This window comes from Xenopus tropicalis, chromosome 1 (genome assembly GCF_000004195.4).
Source record: "Xenopus tropicalis strain Nigerian chromosome 1, UCB_Xtro_10.0, whole genome shotgun sequence".
In the NCBI taxonomy this organism is placed as follows: Eukaryota; Metazoa; Chordata; class Amphibia; order Anura; family Pipidae; genus Xenopus; species Xenopus tropicalis.
Genome location: NC_030677.2, coordinates 144,094,722 through 144,120,435, shown reverse-complemented (window position 1 = coordinate 144,120,435; position 25,714 = coordinate 144,094,722). Strand labels below are relative to the sequence as shown.

General features: G+C 39.4%; 1 protein-coding gene across 1 annotated transcript; it reads right to left on the bottom strand.

Moving 5' to 3' along the window:
* Positions 1 to 821: 821 nt before the first annotated feature.
* Positions 822 to 20,341, bottom strand: p2rx2 (purinergic receptor P2X, ligand gated ion channel, 2). The gene is made up of 12 exons (XM_004910637.4): positions 19,942 to 20,341; positions 19,188 to 19,338; positions 18,414 to 18,485; positions 18,074 to 18,149; positions 16,352 to 16,448; positions 13,025 to 13,105; positions 10,150 to 10,282; positions 8,249 to 8,376; positions 5,496 to 5,586; positions 5,316 to 5,381; positions 3,808 to 3,885; positions 822 to 3,352 (listed from the first exon to the last, which is right to left on the bottom strand). The coding sequence occupies exons 1-12, from the start codon at positions 20,082 to 20,084 to the stop codon at positions 3,158 to 3,160; spliced, it is 1,311 nt and encodes a 436-aa protein (XP_004910694.1). The 5' UTR covers positions 20,085 to 20,341; the 3' UTR covers positions 822 to 3,157.
* Positions 20,342 to 25,714: the final 5,373 nt, after the last annotated feature.

The following is a 25,714-nucleotide window of genomic DNA, read 5'->3' as shown; positions in this document are numbered from 1 at the left end:
AATAGGCATGGATCATATAATTCCCAAACTGATCAATATTTAATTATGATATTTGCCTGCAGATTAGCCTGAATTAGTGCACCACCTGGGTGGCATAATGGGACAAACATCTGCTTACATGTACTCTAGCTGACAGACTGAATATGGTCTCTATATATATAGAAGAGTAAAAAAACCTCTGTTATTTCTCCCTCTATTCATGCATACTTTAAGTAGCAATAGGGCTACCTTGTAGTTTAACACTTGAGCGATGCTTTTTGCCAGCCTTTTGCATATGTTGTAAATGGCATAACTTAAAAATTTTTTGTATTCCTATGTGTTTATATTTACAATTTACATGTTTTGCCTCCTCCTACAAAAAGTTACACAATAAGTAGTGTATTTTGCATAACCAGTGCCTGTGGCCTTTACACAGCCTATGCTACAGCTGTTTTTATTATGTTACCATGCCTTGTCTTCACAGCTCCATCATATTGGCACCAGGGCATCCATTTGCTGCAAACATCTCAAAACAGAATCTAACATCAATTATGTAAGAAACTTAGGAGTAATTAGATTATGGAATGCATACAGCAGAACAGTCATTGGAAGAGATAAGGAGAATTGAGGTGAAAGGGCACAGACAGACAGAAGAGTTGCACAGAGAGCAGAGAGAGAAATTGGAAAAAGAGAATTAAAGAAGAGAGTGAGAGCACCCAGAGAAAATATAGGAAGACAGCAGGTAGCAAAGTTACAGTATATCTACCATTAAATAGCTAATCTGCACCTAAACACATGGGAAGAGAAATATGATATATAAGCAAGACTCTTGAGCAAGTTGGTAAATGACATAGGTTTTTATTATACAAAAAGACAGTTACACTTTCTCAAGAAAAAAAAGTCCTTCATTTTCTAAAAAAACTATCCTCCTTTTTTTTTTTACAATACCGCATCAATTAAAACTTTCTAAAAGGTGTGTTGAGAAGCAGTTATTGTAATCCCTGCCTACTAAAACAAGAAATTGCACTGCAGATTTATAATCTAACAGTTTAGCCCATGTGCCCTGCATTTTGTCTGTATTAGCATTTGGTTGCTTGTGCCTTCAGTATATTGTTCAACTACAATTGCATTCACAACCAAAAGCTTTTAGCTGTTTGTGGGATGTTGGAATTTGGAGGTACAAATTAAAAAAAGGGCTACCCTAATTTGCTAAATAAAACAGGTTGTCGATGATGTGTTTGTATCAGGAAAACACAAAAGGTAAGTTCACAACTAATTGAATATCAGTCTGCCCCTCGCTTATCATACACAGTATATAATGTGAAGCCCACAGTATATCATAGCAATGTTTTTTTTTTTTTACATTTTTTTTTAAGTGGTGTACAACAAAGACAGTGTCCTTCTGTTGAGGTCAGTTACAACCACCTTAAAGACATGTAAAGGCTATTTCACTGGGGTGCCAAAATGTTAGTCACTTCCCCCCCAGTAAAATAGATCTCTATGTGTTTCCCCAGGCTGGTGCTCCTGTTAGGAAAGAACTGCAACAGCCTGTGAAAAAAACTGTCTGAGTGCCACATTGCCATTTTATGAACTTTTTTACCTGCGTCCCATCCCCCTGCATGAATTCCTGTTTGCTCATGCGGAGTAGAGCATACCCCTCGAGATTTACTCTACTGCGCAGAACATCAAGCAGTGAGAAGGTAAGGTAAGGAGATGCTGATACGGCACTCAGACAGTTTTTTCCACAGGCTGGTGTAGTGCTCTCCTAACAGGGGAACCAGCCTGGGGAAAAAACTTAGCACTCTTTTTCACAGTGGGGGAGGGGAGTACCTAATATTTTGACACCCCTCAGTGAAATAGACTTCACATGTCCTTTAATCTCTGGATACTACTTATGGATCTAGAATTAGACAGGCAGGTTACCACTGCATGAGTAGTGCATGAGTAGTACTGGACATATTACTTTTGAAGGAAAGTTTATTACAGGCACTTTAATACCACAAGGTAGTTCCTAATTGATTTACGGACAATCCTTTGCACTTTCAGAATCCCCTGATAATGCCCAAGTTAAGCACCTTGCCTTGTTTCCTGAGTAATATGAGAAGCAGACGGGAGGAGGGGGAAGTAAGAATATGAGGTTTTAATGGAGGTAAAACAAAGACCACGGGAGCCAATTTTTCCCATAATTACTTGTGAAATCTTGTTATAAGAGAAATCGTTTCTCACCACTTCCCCAATGGATCCCAAGGGATAAGCAGAGTTCTGATTTCACTGATAAAGTGTAAAGAATAAAAGATAGATGAGAGAAGGAGATACAAAAGAAAAGGGGAGATGTCTGTCGTAGATGGTGTAATGAAACAGGGACTGATAGATAAGGGTGGAAAGTGTAACAAGACCCGAGACAAATTAGGGCTGATAATGCTCTAATTTTAACTGAAACCTAATGCGAAAAAGGGGCAGAATAAAAGAAAAGCACAAGGAAAAAATAGAACATGGGGGCCCAGAAGAGACAGGGGGACAGGGGCAGCAGGCACTGTTATTGCTGGGGGAACAAAAGTATAGCGATGCAGTTTTGTTATATGCGTGGAACATAATCTTCAGTGAGTTTTCGGGCTGTAAATAATATTTTACCGTGAACCCAGTAAATTATAGTCTTGTGTGCAATGGGGGCAACTAAATAAAATATAGCAGGATAGGTAGAAATGGACAAATATAAAGAAGTGCAAGAAATGTTATCATAAATTTAATAGAAAGAGCAGAGAGAGGGAAAATTAGAAGCTATCTGCCTTACAGACACTTGTTGCACTGGTTGCTTTAGTTACAGACTTCTTTTTGGCCTGTTGGTGTGCAGTCCCACTCAGCAAATAACCATTGACATGATACTGCACTTACACATAGCGCCATTCTGTAGTCTGCTAATGCAGCAGAACTTTGGTTTGGTAGAAGACTTGTGTGTAAGATTAATACCAATTCTTTGAGCTGGTTTCACATAGATCTAGAATAAACGTTAGGGAAAAATCCTCTCCATTTCAACATAATGTTAAAGGTTTCCCTTGCTCTGCTCTGCACTCATCCTGTTTGTACAGTTATACTGGCGATAGATATACATGAGCTTTGTCTAATGGCCTTAATTTATATGGTCTGAAGTTTCAGGCTTAAGAGAAGGGCAATAAAAGTATCAGCTTCCTGGTGGGGGAAATATACCATCTTGCTGCTCTTGCTCCAGTCTATCTTGTATGATTGTAAATTCCACTGCAGGGCCCTTGTAAACAGGCTCATCAAGGGTGCAAGGAGATCCCGGGATACAAGACGACTCCTGCAAAGAGCTGACGGTGGTGACTGCTGTTGTATTTCCATCCTCCAACTTCCAGACCTGCAAACAGTGAAGAGTTAGTAACCCTAATTGTGTATTAATAGGTTACAAAAACTAATTATGGGACAAACTAATTCCTTTGTCGACCATATACCTGTGGATTGGATGAAGAAAATATTTGTAAAGCAAAGAAGTATAAAAATGCCCTTTGCAGTTTACCTAACATCATCCAAAGAGATTTTAAACTGGTGTCTGCCATACTTCATCAACTAGCATCATCCAACATGTCTTGGTGCCTACCACTGATTCAGCAATCTATAAGCAATTTAGCTTATCCTGTCCCTCGCTACATTTTTCAGTTAATTATCCCCCAGCTCTGTGCATCCCCCTTTCCATTGTGTTCATTTATTGAAGTCATTAAAACAAACCAAACATATCCTTTCTGTCCTGTTTCACTTCCTGCCTCCCTTTGGTATCTTTATTTGCCCTTCTGTAGAAATTAGATTCTAAATTACCTCATCAAATTTCCGAAGGCTGTAGGTGCGGTCCTTGTTCATGAAAGTCAGTAAAATCCAGTCACAGAGCACGGATCCCTTGTGCAGTTTTTACAAACAGTAAAATACATATTACACAGTCATTTTGAATACCTATTGCATTATATATCGTCTTGTATAAAAGACATACATATTCATTTATTAGGAGTACAGCTTAGGCTAGTGCCAGACAGATTTTCTATTAGAAGTCAACACCTTCTGCAGCTTCATCCCTGCCCTTAACAAACAGCTAGTAGGTTAAGATTAGTGCTGATGCCATGGCTGATGTTCCTGGGACTGGATTCTTGATTAGGTATTACTAACCTAATATGACAATATAACTAGAATGCCTGTTGGCAAGCAGAAATATAAATGCTGCTATAAAGCTGACCATTTTAAGAAATATATTAATTTTACTGTTTTCACAGCAGCTAGCTTGAACTGAAGCACTGCCTTATGAATCTTGCAGGCGCAACCTGCATCATTTTCCAGAGTAGAAGTTGCTGGGGTCGGTTTTTGTGCAAACTATTACTCTGGGTCTACATAGGGATTCAGTAATGGGGTCCCAGGCTCATTTGCTGTTCCCTCCTCTGCCAGCAGCCTACAGCAAGCACCTATGTATGTAGCTCGCTCCTTATTGTATAATTGTGTTAGGCTGATGGCACATGTGGTGTTTTTACGCTGTGTATTTTCTCAGCCTAAAAATGCCGCACAAGCCACACAGCCCCTGACTATGGCGTTTTTCAGCCTAGAACTGGTGACGTAGCAAATCCAGTTTCCATGGTGCTAATAGTGCAAAATAGTAAAAAACGCCGCGTATTTCAGCTAGGTCTGGCAGCTGCCTTTGTGTATACATAGGAATAGCTTGCTTTGCAAATACTGGCGTATTTCAGCCAATGCTTGAAAAATCCGTTCTAAGGCATTGTCTAGCGTATTTACGCTTTGTGTGGTTTGCCTCGAGTCTTTTCAAGTTATTTCTATGGATGATGATATCGGGCGTTTTTCAGCCGCTGAGAGAATTAGAAAAAATGCAGCGTAAAAACGCCACATGTGGCATCAGCCTTATATGGAAAAAGCAGTTTGTGAAATGATAGCCTAAAGTTCATAAAAGACAAAGTTGTTGGATAATAGAATTTTGAACCAAAATTCAAGTAAATATAAAAGGAATTGTCATCAAGCTAAGCAAAACATCTCAAAATGACTACCTCATTGATAACAGATTTTCTTGTCCATCTAACATCCTATTGAAAGGTCCTCCCTTGCTACATTAATAAACTATGCAATATATAGACTACTACCCATCTATTACCGTCTTTCAATTGTATATGTCCAATCATATTAGACACATCATTAGCAATCTCTGTGTTCTGTAACTGCTGCTCAATTGTTTGCCCACATGCTCAGGTTACTGTCTTTGGTTTCTCATTTTTTAGTATTATAATCATGTACGACAATTACAGTTTTTTGTAATGATTGCAGTGTCTACTTACAACACCAATGGATGTTAGGGCTGTGGCCAGGTTAATGATGGTGGGAATAAGACTGAACTTTCCAGCCTGCAAAAAAAGAAACTCCTAATGGATGCAATGTACATTTATTGCTTACTGCTGTAGTAGGGAATAACCCTTATACCTCTATAGAAACAATGAAGTAGAGAGAATGTGTTCTACCTGTCCGTGCACTATTACATCAATTCGGATCCCATATACTTTAATAAGGGTGCGGGTCTCTGTGCCATTGTTGTTGTAATACTTGGCAAACCTGAAGGAAGGCACACAGAGAAATGTCAAACTAAGAGACAGGATGGGAGACACGATGTGCAGTTACATTCAGACTTGTGTATGAATAACAATTTATTACATTTTAACATAACAGAATGTACTTTTTTTTACTATAGCCAATGTCATGACATTTTTATATTAAATACAATTTTACTATTTTTAGAATAATGGTTTGTTATAAAGTTAACAAGTACCAAAAACATCAGTGTCTAAGGTTAGCAAACCTTGCATTGACTTTTTTTTTGTAATTGACAAACATGATGGATTTTGGTTGACAATGCGCAGACCCTCTCCCCCCCCAAAATGATATGTTTACCCGACCATGCTCTGTTGTGTTGAATAGGTAGAAGTGAAAACTGGCCGAACCTACTCTGATTCTAAGAAGTGATGAAAACTTCTGCCTAGCACTTTCTAAATATTTGCTAATTGCAGTTGGATAAATGCTATTTATTTTGCTTATAATGTATGTGAAGTGCAACAGTGGAATCCCCACAGTGGTTTTATAAAAGGTGGCCCAAGATCTAGTAGATATTGATAGTGCTCATTAGTGCTAACTAACGTATATTATTTCATATATATCTGTATGTTAATCTTTAAGGGTGAAGTGGAAACAGGTGTTTTGATGTGATCTACATGCCAGTTTTAACTATGTAATTAAAGTTAATAAAGTTCCACTGCAACAGGGACTAATGTAAATGATGAATGATCTCTGTTAATCACTGTATAACAATCACTGAATTACAACTCCTATCGCAGGTTGAACATCCATGTCATCAAAAAATGTCTTTCTCAGTTGGGCCCCCAAGCTCCTATTCTTTTTCTTTGGCCCTTTCTTTTGAAAATGTAACTCCCTTGTGGGTGTGTAAAATAATGGGAGATGTATGGGAATATGTTCTATTTTTTATGTAGATAATAGCATCCATCAAAGTTATTTTAGCAACATTACTGTACTTTACTCAACATTAATATCTGTTTCAGGCATAAATGAAATGTTTGCTTTTGACGACAGTAATATGCAGTAATGTTCCTTTGATCAAAAACAGCAGGCTTCTATTGTGTTACAGAGAGCTTCCCCCATAGCAATTTGCATTGTTCTTGGATCAGTACGTGAACTGTAATATTTATATTTAGACTAAAAGATAAGACACTGAGTTCAGCAATTTTCCTGAGAAAGAGATTAAAAAAAATGCAAAAATACAAGACTGCAAAATCTATGAAATCTAAATGCAACCAAAAAAGTCCAAAGTAAAAAGAAAAGTCTAGGAAAGCTTCAACAAGGATAACGAGTATAAAAATAATCACCCCTCCCTGCACTTGCATGCCAATAGAGCCCATGAAGGACACAATAGTATAAGCTGAAAAATAAACTCCCCCAACTGAGTTTTTTGGTGGTTCACACCAGGGTCCTTATCTTTATGCAAGTTGGAGCACACACATGCGCTCATTGAGTGAGTGCCTCAGTGCGCAGGACACTCGCTTACTAACACCATTTGCACCCCCCTAGTGTGGGCTGTCCCAGTACTTAACTGAGGTCATGTTTTTCAGCTTACATTATTGTTTCTCTTATCTGGAGAGCTGGTTTATTAGCCCACAGCTGTAGCAGGGGAGACCATTTTTATAAAATTAATTAATGTATCACAAATTCCTCTAGACAGGACAATAACATTCATGCTAAGCTCAATGATAAAGGTAATATATTCCATTCCTGGTTAGTTCTGATAAAGCTCAGTTCCGAGTGCAGCTAAATACAAATGTACACAGTTTCATTTCTGTGCCTGTGCCAGGCCTAGAAACAAGACACCTTACATGACACTGGCACAATGCAGTTGGTGATTTCTTCTTTAGCCAAACAATTCATATGTATTGTCTATAACTGTCTGACCCAGTTTATCTCTACCAACTTTATACATGACCCACTTAAGTCTGGTTTCGGCCTACTAATGCCAAGTGAAACTGCACTACCAACCCCACCAGCGACCTTTGGTCTGCCAATTCCAAATGATAAGGCTCCATACTAAACATCTATAAGCCGTCTACCACTTTTGACACTTCTCTGAAACATCCTGCTCGTGTTTAATGCAAATCCCTCACAAAATCTTGTCAATTACATCTGAAGACAATCACTCATGAAAATACTAACCCTTACCCATTCATCCTCCTTTGCTTAACCTCTCCAAATGTCACTAAATTGACAATTGAAATGTAAACTTCTGACTGCAATGTATAAAATCCTTGCCACAATACCCCACCTTACTTCCCAAACATTGTTCTCTCCAAATCGACCCACTTAAAGGTGTCACCTATCAAACTGTATAATAAAAGTCCTTTTCAAATTAAACACGAAACCCAAATTATTTTTTTATTGAAACATCCATAGTTGTTATAAACTGATTACAATATAGATATGTAATTGGCGTAACCTGCATAATTTGGGCAACTTTCATGACACTGACTGAAAATTTTTAACTCTGGAAAATACAGAAACCATATGCACATCAGCTATTGATTTGCTTTAATTTGTTTTGTTCCCATTTCCGTTATTTAGCATATCATATACATGTTTTTTTAGGTGTATGAACATCACTTGCTCTGTTAAGAAAATGCTCGTTGTCACTGTATAGTACAAAATACCACCTACTGACCTGTAATTATATCCAGAAGATATTTTGTTCTGCAAATCAAGGCGTCTGAATGAGTACTCAGGCCGGCATTTTGAAGGGTGCAAATCCAGGTTACAATTCCAATTGATGATCACTCCAATAATTCCTCCCTATAGGGAGACAGACCAGCCAAACACCAGTTCATTAGCACCCCAATACACTTTGTAAAGTTTTTTTTTGTTATATATATATATACATGTTCAGTTGTGACTTAGCTAAAAAAAAGTACATATTCATGGTTCATAAGGGATGTAGCGAACCTCAAAAAAAAAGTTCGCGAACCTGTTCGCGAACTTCCGCCGAAAATTGCGAATATTCGCGAACTTTGCGAACCCCATAGACTTCAATGGGAAGGTGAACTTTAAAACCTATAAAAACCATTTCTGCCCAGAAAAGTGATTTTAAAGTTGTTTAAAGGGTGCCACGACCTGGACAGTGGCATGCAGGAGGGGGATCAAGGGCAAAAACCTCAGAAAAATTGACACACGCCGTTTTTCGAAATGATCGGTAATTTTGCGACTTTTTCGTATTTTCCGGCGCTTTCGTAAAGTTATCGTAAGTTTTGCGACTTTTTCGGAGCTTTCGTACCGTTATCGTAAGTTTTGCGACTTTTTCGGATCTTTCATAACGTTATCGTAAGTTTTGCGACTTTTTCGGAGCTTTCGTAACGTTATCGTAAGTTTTGCGACTTTTTCGGAGCATTCGTACCGTTATCGTAAGTTTTGCGACTTTTTCGGAGCATTCGTACCGTTATCGTAAGTTTTGCGACTTTTTCGGAGCTTTCGTAACGTTATCGTAAGTTTTGCGACTTTTTCGGAGCTTTCGTAACGTTATCGTAAGTTTTGCGACTTTTTCGGAGCATTCATACCGTTATCGTAAGTTTTGCGATTTTTTCGGTGCCGGCGAACCCAAATTGCGAACATCACGAAAAGTTCGCGAATTTGCGGACTTGCGAACACCCGATGTTCGCGCGAATTAGTTCGCCGGCGAACAGTTCGCTACATCTCTATTCATAAGCTGACTGGAGCATAATTACTAGCCAGCTCCAAAAAATACTTCATTGATTTCACACTCATAAGGTGGCCATACACAAGCAGATTTAAGCTGTCAATTTGTTCCCTTTCGGCAGGTTATTTGTCCTTTGACAGGCCTACCTGACTAATATGTGCTAAAAATTGATGTCATTTGGGCAGGTTTGATTTTCCTATTGGATTGAGGACCGCATTTGATTGCTGATGCAGTCTTTGCCTGATCACCCTAAAGCCAAACAATTGGATCAGCCAAATATCCACCAAGCAGGTCTTAACGTGTATAATGGCAGTGGCTTATAGGGGATTTTCACCTCAAAGTGGAAATGCTGGTATATCTCCCTTGTTCTCTAGAAAACACACTATCTATGCATAATGCTGATGTTATGAGCAAGATCTCGCTGAAAGGCACGATTGATTTCCCACATTACAGCACCAGCTAATAGATGGGAAGGAGTTGCTAGTGGGAAAACACATTTTGATTTTATTCTTTTCTCTGAAAGGACTGCAGTAATTAAAATGCTTATGTTAGAAAAAAGTCAGTCATTCTCCTACTTATTCTGTTATACTTCTTCTTATTACAGATAATTGCAATTTTGTTTGAGCAACTTCCACCCAAAATTACAAAGCTCCATGTTAGCATGAAATAACTGCTACAGTATGCCACATGCACCGTTATTGCTGCTGCTAATGGCTTCAACTTGACACAGTTCCAAAAATTGTTGTACTGCCAACTTGGTCAGGGGGCAACTTTTTGTTCCAAAATATTACACTGTTTGGTGAAAGTTGATATAAAAATCTAAGGAATTATATTTCTATGAAGTCTAGATCACACTTGATGATCGGTAATCTGACCTTCTTTGCCAGCTCTGTGAAATTTGCTCCAGCCTCACTCACAATGAAACCCACAGTGAATATGGGACAGGAAGGAGATAGAACTGGGTGGTAGGTGCAGTTCCTTAAGAATCCCTGGCCCTCTATGTTTCCTCTGAAAAAGTGAAGCAAAAGCAGTGTATAATACATAGAAAACAGCATAGTAACACAGCGTAACACACTGGCACCTAACATTAATACACAAAATTATTTGATGTGTTTGAAAATGTAAATAATCTGAACTAAACCACTGTATGTCCATATGCATATACATATTCCTTTAATCAGTGGGGTTCATGCTAAGTGAGTAACATAACTACAATGATAACATATGTAATCATAAATGTGCCCTCCATAACAGCACTTTATTTGATGAGTTACTTAAAAAAGCATAGGGGGACATATTTGTATATCAGTCACTTTTGTGCTTGCAATGGAAAGTATAATCAAGTAGTTAGTTTCCCTCCTTTATCTCACAAATCATCAGTTTTGTCCTGCTTTGTGTCTGAAATTTGAGGTATTATTTTAAGACTGCATTCAAACCACAGTGGTCCAAGATCCTATTCAAATCCTGTTTTTTAAACTGTTAAAGGGGTTGTTCACCTTTGAGTTAACTGTTAGTATGATGTAGATTGTAGAGAGTAATATTCTGAGACAATTTCCAATTGGTCTTCATTTTTTATTTGTGTTTTTTTTTAAATTACTTTTTGGTCAGCAACTCTCCTGTTTGAAATTTCAGCAGAGATGTGGTTGCTAAGGTCCAAAGTACCTTAGTAACCAGGGTGTGGCTAAGGTGGCAATGAAACACTAGAATATGACTAGGAGAGGGCCTGAATAGAAAGATAAGTAATAAAAAGTAACAATAACAATAAAATTGTAGCCTCACAGAGCAATAGGTTTTTGGCTGCCGGGGTCCCCAGCCAGTCGTGTCCCCTACCACCCCCCCAGGGGCCCCCCTAACCCCCCCACCCGACGTCCTCCCCGAGCGCGTATAAATTGAACGCGTTAGGGGAGGAACAGCCAGTAGAGGGAGCGCCAGCAAAAGTTGGACTGGGCCACCGGGGCCCACCGGGATTTTTCCTGGTTTCCCGGCGGCCCAGTCCAACCCTGCCCCCATTTAAAAGCTGGAAAGAGTAAGAAAAAAGAAGGCAAATAATTCAAAAACTATACAAAATAAATAAAGAAGATCATTGAAAAGTTGCTTAGAACTGGCCATTCTATAACATACTAAAAGTTAACTTAAAGGTGAACTACCCCTTTAAAGGAGAACTTAAGCCTAACTAAAGAAGTAGGGCAGAAATGTTGTACATTATGTTCTGGGCTTCTGTACCAGCCCAAGGCAACCACAACCCTATAGCAGGGAAGAGCTGTGCCCCCAAAAATGCCCCAGTAGCTCCCCATCTTCTTTTCTGCTGATTCACTGCACATGCTCTGTGCCGCTGTCACTTACTGAGCTTAGGGGCTGATGCACAATATACTGTAACTATAGAATATAAGGAGGTGATTTACCAACATTTGAATTTGAATTATTTTCAAAATTCGAGTTATGGTTCAAAAACTCAAATTTTGGTATTAATTAAGTGCAACAACTCAAAAAATTAGAAAAGCTTGCAAGTTCATGTAAAAGTCAATGGGAATCCTAGGCAAAGTCAAGCCATATTTTCAATTAGAGATTTTTGAGTTCAAAACTAGAAAATTCAAGTTCAAGTTTTTTATTTGAAAGAAGTTTCCATATTTATTAAGCAAGCATTTCAGTTTTTTTTTTTTAAATTTGAGTTTATTTGAATTAGAAAAAAAATCTCAACAAAACAAATAAGCTAAATAAGCCCATAAATGTCACAATATAAGGATAATTAGTCAATAATACAGATTATTAGTGCACGGCAGCTCTAAAACCAGTGCAGTTAGCATCAGAAATGAATAATCAACCCAGTAGCATCAGCTTCTATGACAGACAAACCTGATTTTCTGCTTTTTAATTTGCTATGACCCCTAAGTGTCACTGACACTTCTAACAAAATCCAAGATGGGGAGCCTCTAAGGCAACTTTGAAGGCCTGTATCATTACTACTATAGAGATGCTGAACCTTTAGGCAGGTGCAAAAAGTTCAGTATATAAAATATGACATTTCTAGCAATATTCATTTTTATGGTTTAGTTCACCTTTAAGAGTGATGGCACACATGGAGATTAGTCATCTCTGATAAATCTGCTCTACCGTGGGTGACTAATCTCCTGAGAATATTTTCCTGCTGGCAAATATGTTATATTATTGTCAGTGGTAAAATGTATGCATCACTTTGTTTTTCTAAAGTAGCTGGAAGTTTTACTCGTGAGGATTGCAGCAGCTCTGCATTCAGAGGAGGTGATATGTGTAAGTTTTCTGCAAAGCTGGTGTAACATATTCTAAATGGTTTTGAAGATGGACAAGACAGGCATCCCTTGGAATGTCTCCTAGCTTGTACATCAGAGTGTCAGCAGCTGCAAGGAGCACAGCCATTGCCCTGGGTGCAGGTACTCTGTGCATGGTCACTATGGGGCTTTATTTTGCACCCCTTAGTTCTCTTTCACTTGTGTCCGGGGCAAGAGTTCTCATGTCTCAAATTCATGCAAAGCAAACAATGAGCATTTAGCTCTTACTGGTGTACAGTACATAGATTACTGAAAGCACATATCTTCAACTTGTTATTGGATACTATACCAAGGGACAACTTAGCTACTGGGCTGTATATAGGGTGGGCGATGCCCTAGGCACTGAGTCTCAGCCCATCCCCATCCTATCGGCGATTGGTGCATGTGAATAACCCTTGCCATAGACATAGGCTCTTGGGTGCTTTGGGTGTTTAAAATATCTTACTTGGAAAATCCAAACTGAGGGAAATGGATGTTGTTCTTAATTAATATGGTAAAGTTCTGGACGTAATCCTGGAGGGATTCACTGTTATGGAAAAAAAAAGGACAGAAGGATAAAAAAAAAGTTTCAGGTTTAGAACAAGTGTTAATCATGGGGGAATTTAATTAGCACAATAATGACCCAAGTAGTCATACTCCCAAAACCATTAAGGAAGCAAGTGTTTACATTTATTGCATGATGACAGTTAAATATGACATTGTTGAGGACCCATCCAAAAAAGTATGCTATATTTATTTTAGTAATCTCTAACAGCTCTGAACACATTAGATGTGTGGACATAATAAAGACCCAATCCTAACACTGTCGAGTTTGATGGATAATACAAAAGAAAATACCATGGATCAACAAAAGATCCAAACCTCAGGAAGGCAAATGTTACCACTTTAAGAGCAAAGATTGTGAAGTAGCAAGAAGTTTTTTTTCTTTGCTTCCAGACCTTGCTATTGCTAATACTATTGCTAGTACCATTACATATATATTTTTCTTTGACAACTGTTGTTTGGCAGTATTCAAGTTTTGAATATCAGCAGTTACTTGTTGATAGGGTCCCACCTACTGTAGCAACCAGGCAATGCTTTGTATGTTACTTTAAAGGCAAACTTCTTCTTTTCATCATGACTGTTTTCAATTTATCCCCATAGGAAACAGCTAGTAGTAACATATTGTCCTGTAGTAAAAGAGGTATAGTTTGGCAGGAGGAGAGGTTAAATCTCCTGTAAATGCGGTAAAACCCCATTTCAAATGTACACTGCTGTTTTGGCCACCAGTCAAGGCCAGATTTCATTTTCGGGCACCCAGCAGCTGCCCCCATTCTCCACCCCTCTCAGGATTGCGCGCATGCACACCCTTGAAGACATACCCCCCAACTGTCACGCTTTTCGCGGGACAGTCCCGGTTTTTACAGCGCGTCCCGCTGTCCCGGATAGTTGAATGAATGTCCCGGATTACGAAAATGCAGAACATTCATTGAACAACCCAGGGACAGCGGGACACGCTCGCTAGAGTCGAGCACTCTGGCTCCGGCTCGTTCCGTGGCTCCTGCTCCTTATGCGGCTCGTCTAACTGCAGCGACAGGCCCTTTTATAATGTTGCACCCGTGCGTACGTGTGACGTCACATGTACGCACGGGCGCAACCTTATAAAAGGGCCTGTCGCCGCCGTAGAAGGAGCTGCATAAGGAGCAGGAGTCTCAAGAAGCAGCATCTATGGGGGGGAGCACTGTGTATTGGAGGTACTCTCTATGGGGGCAATTAGGGGCTACTGTGTATAGGGGGCACTGTGTATTGGAGGTACTCTCTTTGGGGGCAATTAGGGGCTACTGTGTATAGGGGGCACTGTGTATTGGAGGTACTCTCTATGGGGGCAATTAGGGGCTACTGTGTATAGGGGGCACTGTGTATTGGAGATACTCTCTATGGGGGCAATTAGGGGCTACTGTGTATAGGGGGCACTGTGTATTGGAGGTACTCTCTATGGGGGCAATTAGGGGCTACTGTGTATGGGGGGTACTGTGTATGGGGGAAATTGGGGGCACTGTGTATGGGGGCATTGTGTATGGGGGGTACTTTCTCTGGGAGAAATTGGGGGCACTGTATGGGGGGATTGTGTATGGGGGGGTACTTTCTATGGGGGCTACTGTCTGTCTATGGGGTCAATTGGGGGCACTGTCTATGGAGGGCATTGTCTATGGGGTGTGGTAATTGGGGCGTGGCCACAGAAGTGGGCATGGTCAAAAAATTCTTTTTGTCCCTCTTTTCATTTTTCAAATGTTGGGAGGTATGTGAAGGTCGCGTAAGGAGCAATGGGGACGGGACGCGCTAAAGTTTTCCGTGTGTCCCATCCCCAGTGCTCCATATGTGAGCACATTTTACATTCTGCTGGGTACAGTGAGAGCTGTAGGGCGAATTGGACAGCTATAGGTTTTATTTCTAAATCAAATAAAAATTAATAGAGTCTTTTTTTCAACCTCAGATACAATGCACCAATCATTGTTGAATTTGAATAATAAAAAACACAGTTGAGAAATACGGGTAAAGGTCAAGAGGTCTGACTAAATTAAAATAAAAATGAGAGAAAATTGAAATCCAAGAGTAGATGTAAAGAGACAAGAGCAGCGTGCTGCTGTTGTAGTATAGGGCACTTTAATGGGAGAATTCTGGGAAGGGTATTCTGCACCACAGAAACCAAAGGACCCTGCAGAGCTAACTGTGCCAAGTCTGCATGATTTCAAAATTCCTTCACTGGTGTAGTGATCCATAGTAACCAATAAGAAACTGGAGTTCTGATGATTCTGGCTGCAATTTTACCCTGGAGTAAAATTTACACCTATTGAACAGGTATAGGATGTGTTATCCGGAAAGGTGTTATCTAGAAAGCACCGAATATGGGGAAGGGCCATCTCCCATAGACTTTATTTTAATTAAATATTTAAACATTTTAAAACATATTTCCTTTTTATCTCTAATAAGTACCTTGTACTTGATCCTAAAATGTAATTTATCATTACTGGAAGCACAACAAACTTATTGGGTTTATTTAATGTTTAAATTATTTTTTAGTAAACTTAATGTATGGAGATTACAATTACAGAAAACCCCTTATATTGAAAAATTCCATCTCCCAAGCATTGTGGATAACAGGTCCCATAATCAGTCAATATACCAGCAACACATATGAGGTGCATAGTCTTTTTCCAACAGGGGTGGAAAAAACGTGTTCACCTTCACATACCCAGGGGTGCTGCTACCATGAGGCGAGTTGAGAAACGTGCCGCAGGCGGCAGCACCCCTGGAGTTACCAGGGACGGGCAAAAGCCTCTCTGGGTAACTTTAAGAGCCAAATTTACAGACCCCCAGTGCTGTAAAGGTAAGTGTGAGGGGGCTGAGGGGAGGGGGGCATGGGGAGGGGGCATCGGAGAAGCTGCCTCAGGCGGCTCAGGGTCAAGAAACACCCCTGCAAATACCTTCAAACTGAATATTGTAACACTTCCCTTTAGTAGCAATTAAAATGCCTTTATTTCACATATGGCACAGAGTGCCATATGTCAAATAAAGGCAGTTTTTTTGCTACTAAAGGGGAGTGCCTCAATTTCTACAATTTTCAGCTTAAAGATAACAGGTCCCATACCTATATAAATTCTCTTTTCAATTATATTGGGAAACTCAGAATATGGCCCATTAATGACAGGCTTTTTATACCCGACTCTGCATAAAATGACGTGTTTAAAATGTAATATACATTGCCATTACTTAAATGGTCTAGGACACAGACCTGATCGCTGTTTCATCTTCCAAGGGGCACCAAGCATATATCTCACATGTTCTGAGTGATCCACGTCCAGCGATGATACAGCGTCCTGTCTGCTCCCCTGCGACAGACACACAACAGGACAAAGGATAAATGTTTTACTGATAAATATATTTTTATCAACTTTAACTATAAGTGGCAAAATAATTTTCACATTTAGTATTTCTGATTAAAGTATACAAGTAATTATGTACTTACTGTAAGATATACAGATATAGAAAATAAAAATGTAAGATATCACATAGAACTTAACCTAATTAAACAATGTGCTGCAGGCACAAAGCTATTAAACACGTCATCCAAGGCACAGGATTCAAACAAACTGTAAATGCTTACGACTTCCTTATATACATTAACTGGAACATCTTTGCTCATCATACATTAGTGAGGTCACGATCGTAACATAATATTGCTATAATTTTATTACAGCTGCATTGCTAAGGAGACTCGAGTGTCTCTACGCTCAGCAGTGGAATCACATTACCAATGTCTCTACTATATCACCCACTTAATGGATTTAATCATTGCAATGAGAATTCTGTTAATTTCCAGTATTTGTAGCAGTGAATACGTAAAAGAGCTGGTGTGTTGTTTTTAAGTTTGCATGGTTAACGCTATGGTTAATGGTTTCCTGCTAAAACTGACCATAATGGGTGTGAATGTGATAGGGACTTTAGACTGAGAGCTGCACAGGGGCCAGAGACTGGTGTATATGATGTATTATTTCTATATAGTGCTGCAGAATATGTGAGCACTATATAAGAAGGTAAATGATAATTAGCATAACTAACCATAATTATAAGTATGAAGGTACAGCACTGAGGAATTTATTGTACATTTAAAAATACATAGTCATAATAATAACAAAAAAAAACAAACTTGGGAGCCTGTACTACTAGGTAACTTTCTAAGGAAACATTTGTACTGTGAGAACAAAAAAAAGGGAAGGAGAGAGCCAAGAAGACATTCCACTGTGGGTGCAGCCGAGCACTTTTTACAGTGGAAATCTACCATTCCAGGAGTTCCTAATCATAAGCAGGGCAGAAAAAGCATTGGAAAATTATATATGGGGAATAATGGTAAAATGTGCTCTTTTACTTAAGGACATTTCCTATAGAAAATCTGTAGTTCATCCCTGAAAACCAAGCCAAACTTCATTGTACTCCAAACAAATAAACTGCACATATTTGCTAAAATTAGCAATGTTAACAGGAATCCTATCTTTCCTAAATCACTGGTACAAAGACAAAACAACATAAATCGAATTGTCAGTTGTCTCCTGAGCATCTGATTGGCCATCAGGCTTATGGTTACCAAACTTTGTGGCATGTAGCGATTTAGAACTATGCTTTGTATGTGCAAATCTTCATGGCTGACTCTTTGGCTGCTGCAAGCGCAGTACTCAGCCTGCATTTAATTTGTCATATAGGTCCATATCTGTATGTTACAGAAAAAATATTTTTGGCAGGTACATGTTCTTGCAAATACAAAATGGGTAAGTACGGTATGTCTTTCCAATCCACAATCCACAGTGTTTATGGCAATACATAGAAAAAATATTTGACTGAACATAAACTCCACTTAGAATTAGGATCCCTATTCCTTTTATGCCAAGATATCAGATATTGGGTACTTTAGGAAGGGAGTGAGAGGTAATACCTGAACACATATGATATAATAACTCACCATTCCCCAGTATATGCATCTCTCCGCGGTTACAGTCCTCATCAGAGACACACAAAGCATTAGGTACAGTCCTACTCTGAAAGACACCGTTATGGGAGAAACAGAGTTGCTATAAGAGAGATGGCAAGAGTAGTGAGAGAGGAAAATAAAGGGAAAACTGCAGAAAAATAATGGTGGGCAGATATTGAAAAGTTAAATATTTTTGTTGAAGTTACTAAGATAATTATTTAAAAAAAGAAAGGGCAAAGTATTCTTTATATTTATAGAGTCCCTTGTAAAATTAATAATTTCCCTTTTAAATCCCTTCACACATCCCCATATTGCATATCAGACTCCTCACCTCTGGGCAAGTTCCCATGGTCTGTAGCTTGGTGCTCTCTATCCTGGTTATAATAGTGAAAACGCTGCCCCCCTGATCCATAAAGAAGAGTTAATTAGCGATACACCAGTTCATGATTATCAATTTCATTTATTTGTATGTCCCTGGCTATTTGTGCATTCTTTCTTCCCTTACCCACAAGTTCTTGGACATTCTCACAGGCCTTAATCTCAAATCCTAGACTTCTGTTCCTGTTTCATCCTCTCTAAATATTGCACACCATTCTCTTAGCTGACTCACTCCCCACTGAATATACATGCATTCACATCTCCTGCCCTACCCCATTGTCTACCTTTCAGTCAGCATCTTACATATCCCTGGTTTGGTGCAGATATTCTGATCTTCTAATTTGGTGCTACACAGTACTTATTGCCTATACATGCGTAAAGCATGAGTAATAACAATAAAAGAAGGAAAGACATAAAGTTCTGGTGTATAAACTGTTGATCATACAAATGTTCTTTTTTGGGGAATAACTTGTAAATGTGCTAGTGTTATTTATAGTGTATATAGTGTTATACTGTATAGAGGATATGCTAGATATATGAGGCAATGTACAAATATGGGTGTGATTTTGCCTGTTTTTTCTCCTTAATGCAATATTTTGCAATGGATTTAATACCCCCTTCCCTGCTTCTATGCATTCTCTTTCCTTACAGGTCTCATTCATTTCCTAAAAAAACTCATACATTGCCTCTACTCTTCTTCACCTCAACATTAATGTTCTATTCTTACCTCTGGAGGCTTCACATACTCAGCTACATCCCAGATCTTCTTTATTCCTCTGGGGCCTTTGGAGGTAGAGACCCCTTTTACTTTTGTAATGACTGCACTTTCCGGGCCTGTCTCTTGTGCCTGATACCCTTTCTGTACCACAAATACATACCTGCAGAGAGAACAGAAGCAAGGAGGGATAAGAAATGCTTATCTGCTATTAAATGAGTTTGATGTCTGATTTCCTACATGCATTTCCAGTTATAACTTTTAAAAACCTTTTACTTTTTCTTTTAATGTTTTTAAATCTCATTGCTATTTATGTATTTGCTATATATATATATATTAATTAGTAACACATTACTGTGGTATGTAGCTGTTTGTACTAATTCTAAACCAGTAAACTTGAGTGACATGGATACATATATAACAATGTACTACATTCTTTGACTGCCAGCTGATGTTATGTAGTTTTCTCCTCTGCCCTGTTCATGCAATGATATTATAAAGACACCCTCCTACATTAGTAGTAGCCCTCTTAATGCCCTGCTTAGCATTCAGTATTATCCAACATGAACAATCCCCTAAATACTTCACTTTACCCGTTAAATATGTGCCTTGTAACTGTATATATTTCTGTGTGTTGTCTTTCTATAACATGCTCATACCGAGCACCTATAATTTGCCTTTCTTCATACCCTCTTCTGCACCCAGTACTATATTCTGCTTATCCTTTCCACTTATGTTCCTTTTTTGCCACAATCTCTCAACTTACCAGACAAAGTACACAACGATGAGAAGTTGTAAAAGCCTATAGATGGTCCCCAGGCGACGATTCTTTACCACAATTACTTTGGGTGTTTCATACGACCAGAGCTGCCCAATCCAAGACATGGAGCGGGTTCTGCAGCCTGTCATGGGCCACTATCCACAGGTACACACTCCCAAAACTCCTTTTGAAATGTACTCCAACAATATGCTTATTGTACAGGTTTATAATGGGAGAAAATTGTACAGGTTTATAATGGGAGCGAAGACTTGTAGACCACCCAGATTCAGCTGATGTTTATGCATTATCAGCTGGCTCCTCCTTGGGTTGTCTGTAAAGTAATTATAACTGATCTGGAATGGGGAGGGTGATAGCAGAGAGCAGTGTGCTTACAAATAAATGGATAATTGTACATTGCTGCCCCCAAGTGGGCAGGGAGAAGAAGATTAATTTTAGTTTGGGCCTATAAATACTTTTAAATATACTATAATCATGTGTTATAAAAAATTGTACAGACATATTATATTACGTTAAAGGTATATTTTCAATTATGATTAAAGTACCTATAATAAAATTAAAAATAAAATAATTTATGTGCAGCTGTGCATTACTTAACTACATATAGTGAACGACACACCTTCAAGGCATTTTTAACTGTTAGATCCAGAGCCTAGTATCCCCTGCTCTGTCCTCAACTACATCACCCCGTACAGCACCAAACATATCTGTTACAATATGTGGCAAGTGTGGCAAGGTTGGTGGAAAAACACAAATCAGAGCCGCACACGGAAGCTATTCTACACAGGAGACCCTGTAGTTTATTGGCTCTGATTTGTATTATGTTCCAGAGAGTAAAGGGGTGTCCATCCCCTTCATTGCTGTACACTGGACAGGAGTGAAGCACTTAGAAGAACTTAAGATGTGCCTGTATATACAGTATTACTGTGTAAGGTTAGTGGCCCCATGTTTGGCAAGTAGCAAGAAAAATACTAATGTTGACAATATTCAGACTGCAGACAGAGTCAGCAGCTTACTGGTCCTTGTCCGACAGGTGTCCATAGGCTGGCTGTCTCATCCGCAGTTCACTATTGCCGTTTTTTTTTCTTTTTTCGCAAAACTACATCCAAAATTTGCCCTGTGACTTTAATGTATTTGTAGTGAGTAAAGTTGCACATGTAAGAAAAAATTGCTGCATGTAAAAAATTGTAAAATTGTCACCCATTGACTTTTTCATCAAAACTGTACAGATTTGCTCATCACTATAGAACCAAATAGATCTCACTGTCTATGCCCAGCTTAATATTTAAACTAGATTAATTTATGTAAACTTTCTTGATTTTTCTTTACTTTTTTTTTTTGTTTGTTTCTGCTTAAACAAACATTGGTTAAGCATAAGTCCACAGATATGCCAGTAAGATCACCACATAAAATAGATAATAAGCATATCAACTCCAGAAATGCTAATAAGCACTGCAGAAAATGAATAATGAGCAAGTTAACCCCAGGCATGCCATAATGGAATGCACAACAATTTTACATTTTTTTGTAGCCTTCCAAAGAAATGAAACTGTTTTGGTCAGGCAGTGGGCTGTGGGTGTTCAGCCAGGCCCAGCAAGGTATAGAGAACAGTCAACTCGACCCAGCAGGGAGGTGAGTGGTCAGCAGAGACAGGGTTCACTGGGATTTTTTGCAGTATCCAGGTGTGCCAGTCCAATCTAAAACTGCTTATCTTTATTTTAAGAAAAAAAAATGCAGTGACTTGGAGAGAAAACTAATGCAGTGCCACCATTTTTTTACTTTCCCCAGGCATCCCCAGCACAGACTTAGACTCTAACATGCACAGTATAGTTAACATTTTCCATTTTTTCTTTAGCGTACATGCTTGAATGTGTATCTAAAGTGCGACTTCCAGGAAAGGTAAGATGATGCCTTGGTGTTGTGTTTGTTTTTTCCTGGGCTGGTGTCAATATTGTAAACAGGACCTAGTGACAATAACTGCAGGGTAATGGGATTTGCATTGCACCGGGTCCTGCCTTGAGAGGGGAAAAAAGGAAGAGGGCTGCTAAAGGACAAAAATACTTTCAATCAAAGGTAAAAAGCAAGGGGCAAGATACCAACACGATCACACCAACATACTAATGTGTGCTCCCTCAGAGATCACCTGTCAGGAAATAATGCAGCTCTAACTGTAACAGGAAGTAGTGTGGGAATTAAAGACAGAACTCTGCCCATTAATTGACTGATCACCCAACATGTATATGTGTCCTTGGTTTGTGTGCTCTGTGAATCCTATGATCCCAGGAGGCAGCCTTATTGCTTAAAATGGCGATTTTCGATTTAGGAGTACCCAATAGCACATACTACTAGAAAAGTATATTTTTTATGAAAATGGTTTATGTAGATAAAGTAGGGTTTTACATATTAGCTGGTATATGGAATATGTTTTTATAGGGACTTATATTGTTTAGGGGTGTAGATTTCCTTTAATATAGCCATGTAGGCACTGTTTTTAAAACAATTTGCCCACTAGACACCTTCAGGACTAATTTCGTGTGGGCAGCTGTGCCCTCCTGTGTGTTTTGTTTGTTGCGTTATTACAGTACATGTACAGTGGCTTGCAAAAGTACTCTGCCCCTTGAACTTTTCCACATTTTGTCACATTACAGCCACAAACATGAATCAATTTTATTGGAATTCCACGTGAAAGACCAATACAAAGTGGTGTACATGTGAGAAGTGGAACGAAAATCATACATGATTCCAAACATTTTTTTACAAATAAATAACTGCAAAGTGGGGTGTGCATAATTATTCAGCCCCCTGAGTCAATACTTTGTAGAACCACCTTTTGCTGCAATTACAGCTGCCAGGCTTTTAGGGTATGTCTCTACGAGCTTTGCACATCTAGAGACTGAAATCCTTGCCCATTCTTCTTTGCAAAACAGCTCCAGCTCAGTCAGATTAGATGGACAGCGTTTGTGAACAGCAGTTTTCAGATCTTGCCACAGATTCTCGATTGGATTTAGATCTGGACTTTGACTGGGCCATTCTAACACATGGGTATGTTTTGTTTTAAACCATTCCATTGTTGCCCTGGCTTTATGTTTAGGGTCGTTGTCCTGCTGGAAGGTGAACCTCCGCCCCAGTCTCAAGTCTTTTGCAGACTCCAAGAGGTTTTCTTCCAAGATTGCCCTGTATTTGGCTCCATCCATCTTCCCATCAACTCTGACCAGCTTCCCTGTCCCTGCTGAAGAGAAGCCCCCCCAGAGCATGATGCTGCCACCACCATATTTGACAGTGGGGATGGTGTGTTCAGAGTGATGTGCAGTGTTAGTTTTCCGCCACACATAGCGTTTTGCATTTTGGCCAAAAAGTTCCATTTTGGTCTCATCTGACCAGAGCACCTTCTTCCACATGTTTGCTGTGTCCCCCACATGGCTTGTGGCAAACTGCAAACGGGACTTCTTATGGTTTTCTGTTAACAATGGCTTTCTTCTTGCCAATCTTCCATAAAGGCCAACTTTGTGCAGTGCACGACTAATAGTTGTCCTATGGACAGATTCCCCCACCTGAGCTGTAGATCTCTGCAGCTCCCCCAGAGTCACAATGGGCCTCTTGGCTGCATTTCTGATCAGCGCTCTCCTTGTTCGGCCTGTGAGTTTAGGTGGACGGCCTTGTCTTGGTAGGTTTACAGTTGTGCCATACTCCTTCCATTTCTGAATGATCGCTTGAACAGTGCTCCGTGGGATGTTCAAGGCTTTGGAAATCTTTTTGTAGCCTAAGCCTGCTTTAAATTTCTCAATAACTTTATCCCTGACCTGTCTGGTGTGTTCTTTGGACTTCATGGTGTTGTTGCTCCCAATATTCTCTTAGACAACCTCTGAGGCTGTCAAGTTAGCTGGGACAGTGGAAACTTTCATCAGGTACAAGGAAGCAAATAAAGCATGCAAAAAAGCTATCAAGCAAGCTAAAATAGAGATGGAAAGGGATATTGCAGCAAGGAGTAAAAAGAATCCAAAATTATTTTTTAATTATGTGAATAGTAAAAAAATGAAGCAAGAAGGGGTGGGAACTTTATTATCACGGGGGGGTACGTTGGTTGATGAGAACGGGGAAAAAGCTGAAATTTTGAACTCTTATTTTTCATCTGTCTATACATCTGAGGAGCCAGATAATGAAGGCTTCCCTTTTAATGTACCCAGTGCTAGTAATTTAGCTACTGACGCGTGGGTCACTCAGGAGGAAATTCAAAAGTGACTTGAACATGTAAAGGTAAACAAAGGTCCAGGACTGGATGGGATTCATCCCAGGGTATTAAATGAGCTGAGCGCTGTGATTGCCAAGCCTCTTCACATAATTTTTCAGGATTCGTTGAGGTTTGGCATGGTGCCGAGAGACTGGCGGATTGCTAATGTGGTGCCATTATTTAAAAAGGGATCTCGTTCTCAGCCTGAAAACTATAGGCCTGTTAGTCTGACATCAGTAGTAGGAAAGCTTCTGGAAGGGGTAATAAGGGATAGGATAGATGAATACATTGCAGTTCACAATACTATTAGTTTGTGCCAGCATGGTTTTATGCGTAACAGATCTTGCCAGACTAATTTAGTTGCCTTTTATGAGGAGGTGAGCAGGAACCTTGATGCTGGAATGGCAGTTGATGTCATCTACTTAGATTTTGCTAAAGCGTTTGATACAGTACCTCACAGAAGGTTAATGATCAAATTGAGGAATATTGGCCTAGAACATAATATTTGTAATTGGATAGAAAACTGGCTGAAGGATAGAGTACAAAGAGTGGTGGTAAATGGAACATTTTCTAATTGGGTCAGTGTGGTTAGTGGAGTACCGCAGGGGTCAGTCCTTGGTCCTTTACTTTTTAACTTGTTTATTAATGACCTGGAGGTGGGCATAGAGAGTACTGTTTCTATTTTTGCTGATGACACTAAATTGTGCAAAACTATAAGTTCCATGCAGGATGCGGCTGCTTTGCAGAGCGATTTGACAAAATTGGAAAACTGGGCAGCAAACTGGAAAATGAGGTTCAATGTTGACAAGTGCAAAGTTATGCACTTTGGTAGGAATAATATAAACGCGAACTATCTACTGAATGGTAGTGTGTTGGGGGTATCCTTAATGGAGAAGGATCTAGGGGTTTTTGTAGATAACAAGTTGTCCAATTCCAGGCAGTGTCATTCTGTGGCTACTAAAGCAAATAAAGTGCTGTCTTGTATAAAAAAAGGCATTGACTCAAGGGATGAGAACATATTTTTTCTGCTTTATAGGTCCCTGGTAAGGCCTCACCTTGAGTATGCAGTGCAGTTTTGGGCTCCAGTCCTTAAGAAGGATATTAATGAGCAGGAGAGAGTGCAGAGACGTGCAACTAAACTGGTAAAGGGGATGGAAGATTTAAGCTATGAGGTTAGACTGTCAAGGTTGGGGTTGTTTTCTCTGGAAAAGAGGCGCTTGCGAGGGGACATGATTACTCTGTACAAGTACATTAGAGGGGATTATAGGCAGATGGGGGATGTTCTTTTTTCCCATAAAAACAATCAGCGCACCAGAGGTCACCCCTATAGATTAGAGGAACAGAGCTTCCATTTGAAGCAGCGTAGGGGGTTTTTCACGGTGAGGGCAGTGAGGTTGTGGAATTCCCTTCCTAGTGATGTGGTAATGGCAGACTCTGTTAATGCCTTTAAGAGGGGGCTGGATGAGTTTTTGAACAAGCAGAATATCCAAGGCTATTGTGATACTAATATCTACAGTTAGTATTACTGGTTGT

Bases quoted from the DNA above. Each gene is read 5' to 3' on its own strand.
- p2rx2 (XM_004910637.4), bottom strand. From the start codon at position 20,084: ATGACAGGCTGCAGAACCCGCTCCATGTCTTGGATTGGGCAGCTCTGG. The intron at 19,339-19,941 runs GTAAGTTGAGAG...TTCTCTCTGCAG, and splicing joins ATCGTTGTGTACTTTGTCTG to GTATGTATTTGTGGTACAGA. The intron at 8,377-10,149 runs GTCAGATTACCG...GTCTCCCTATAG, and splicing joins TCACAGAGCTGGCAAAGAAG to GGAGGAATTATTGGAGTGAT.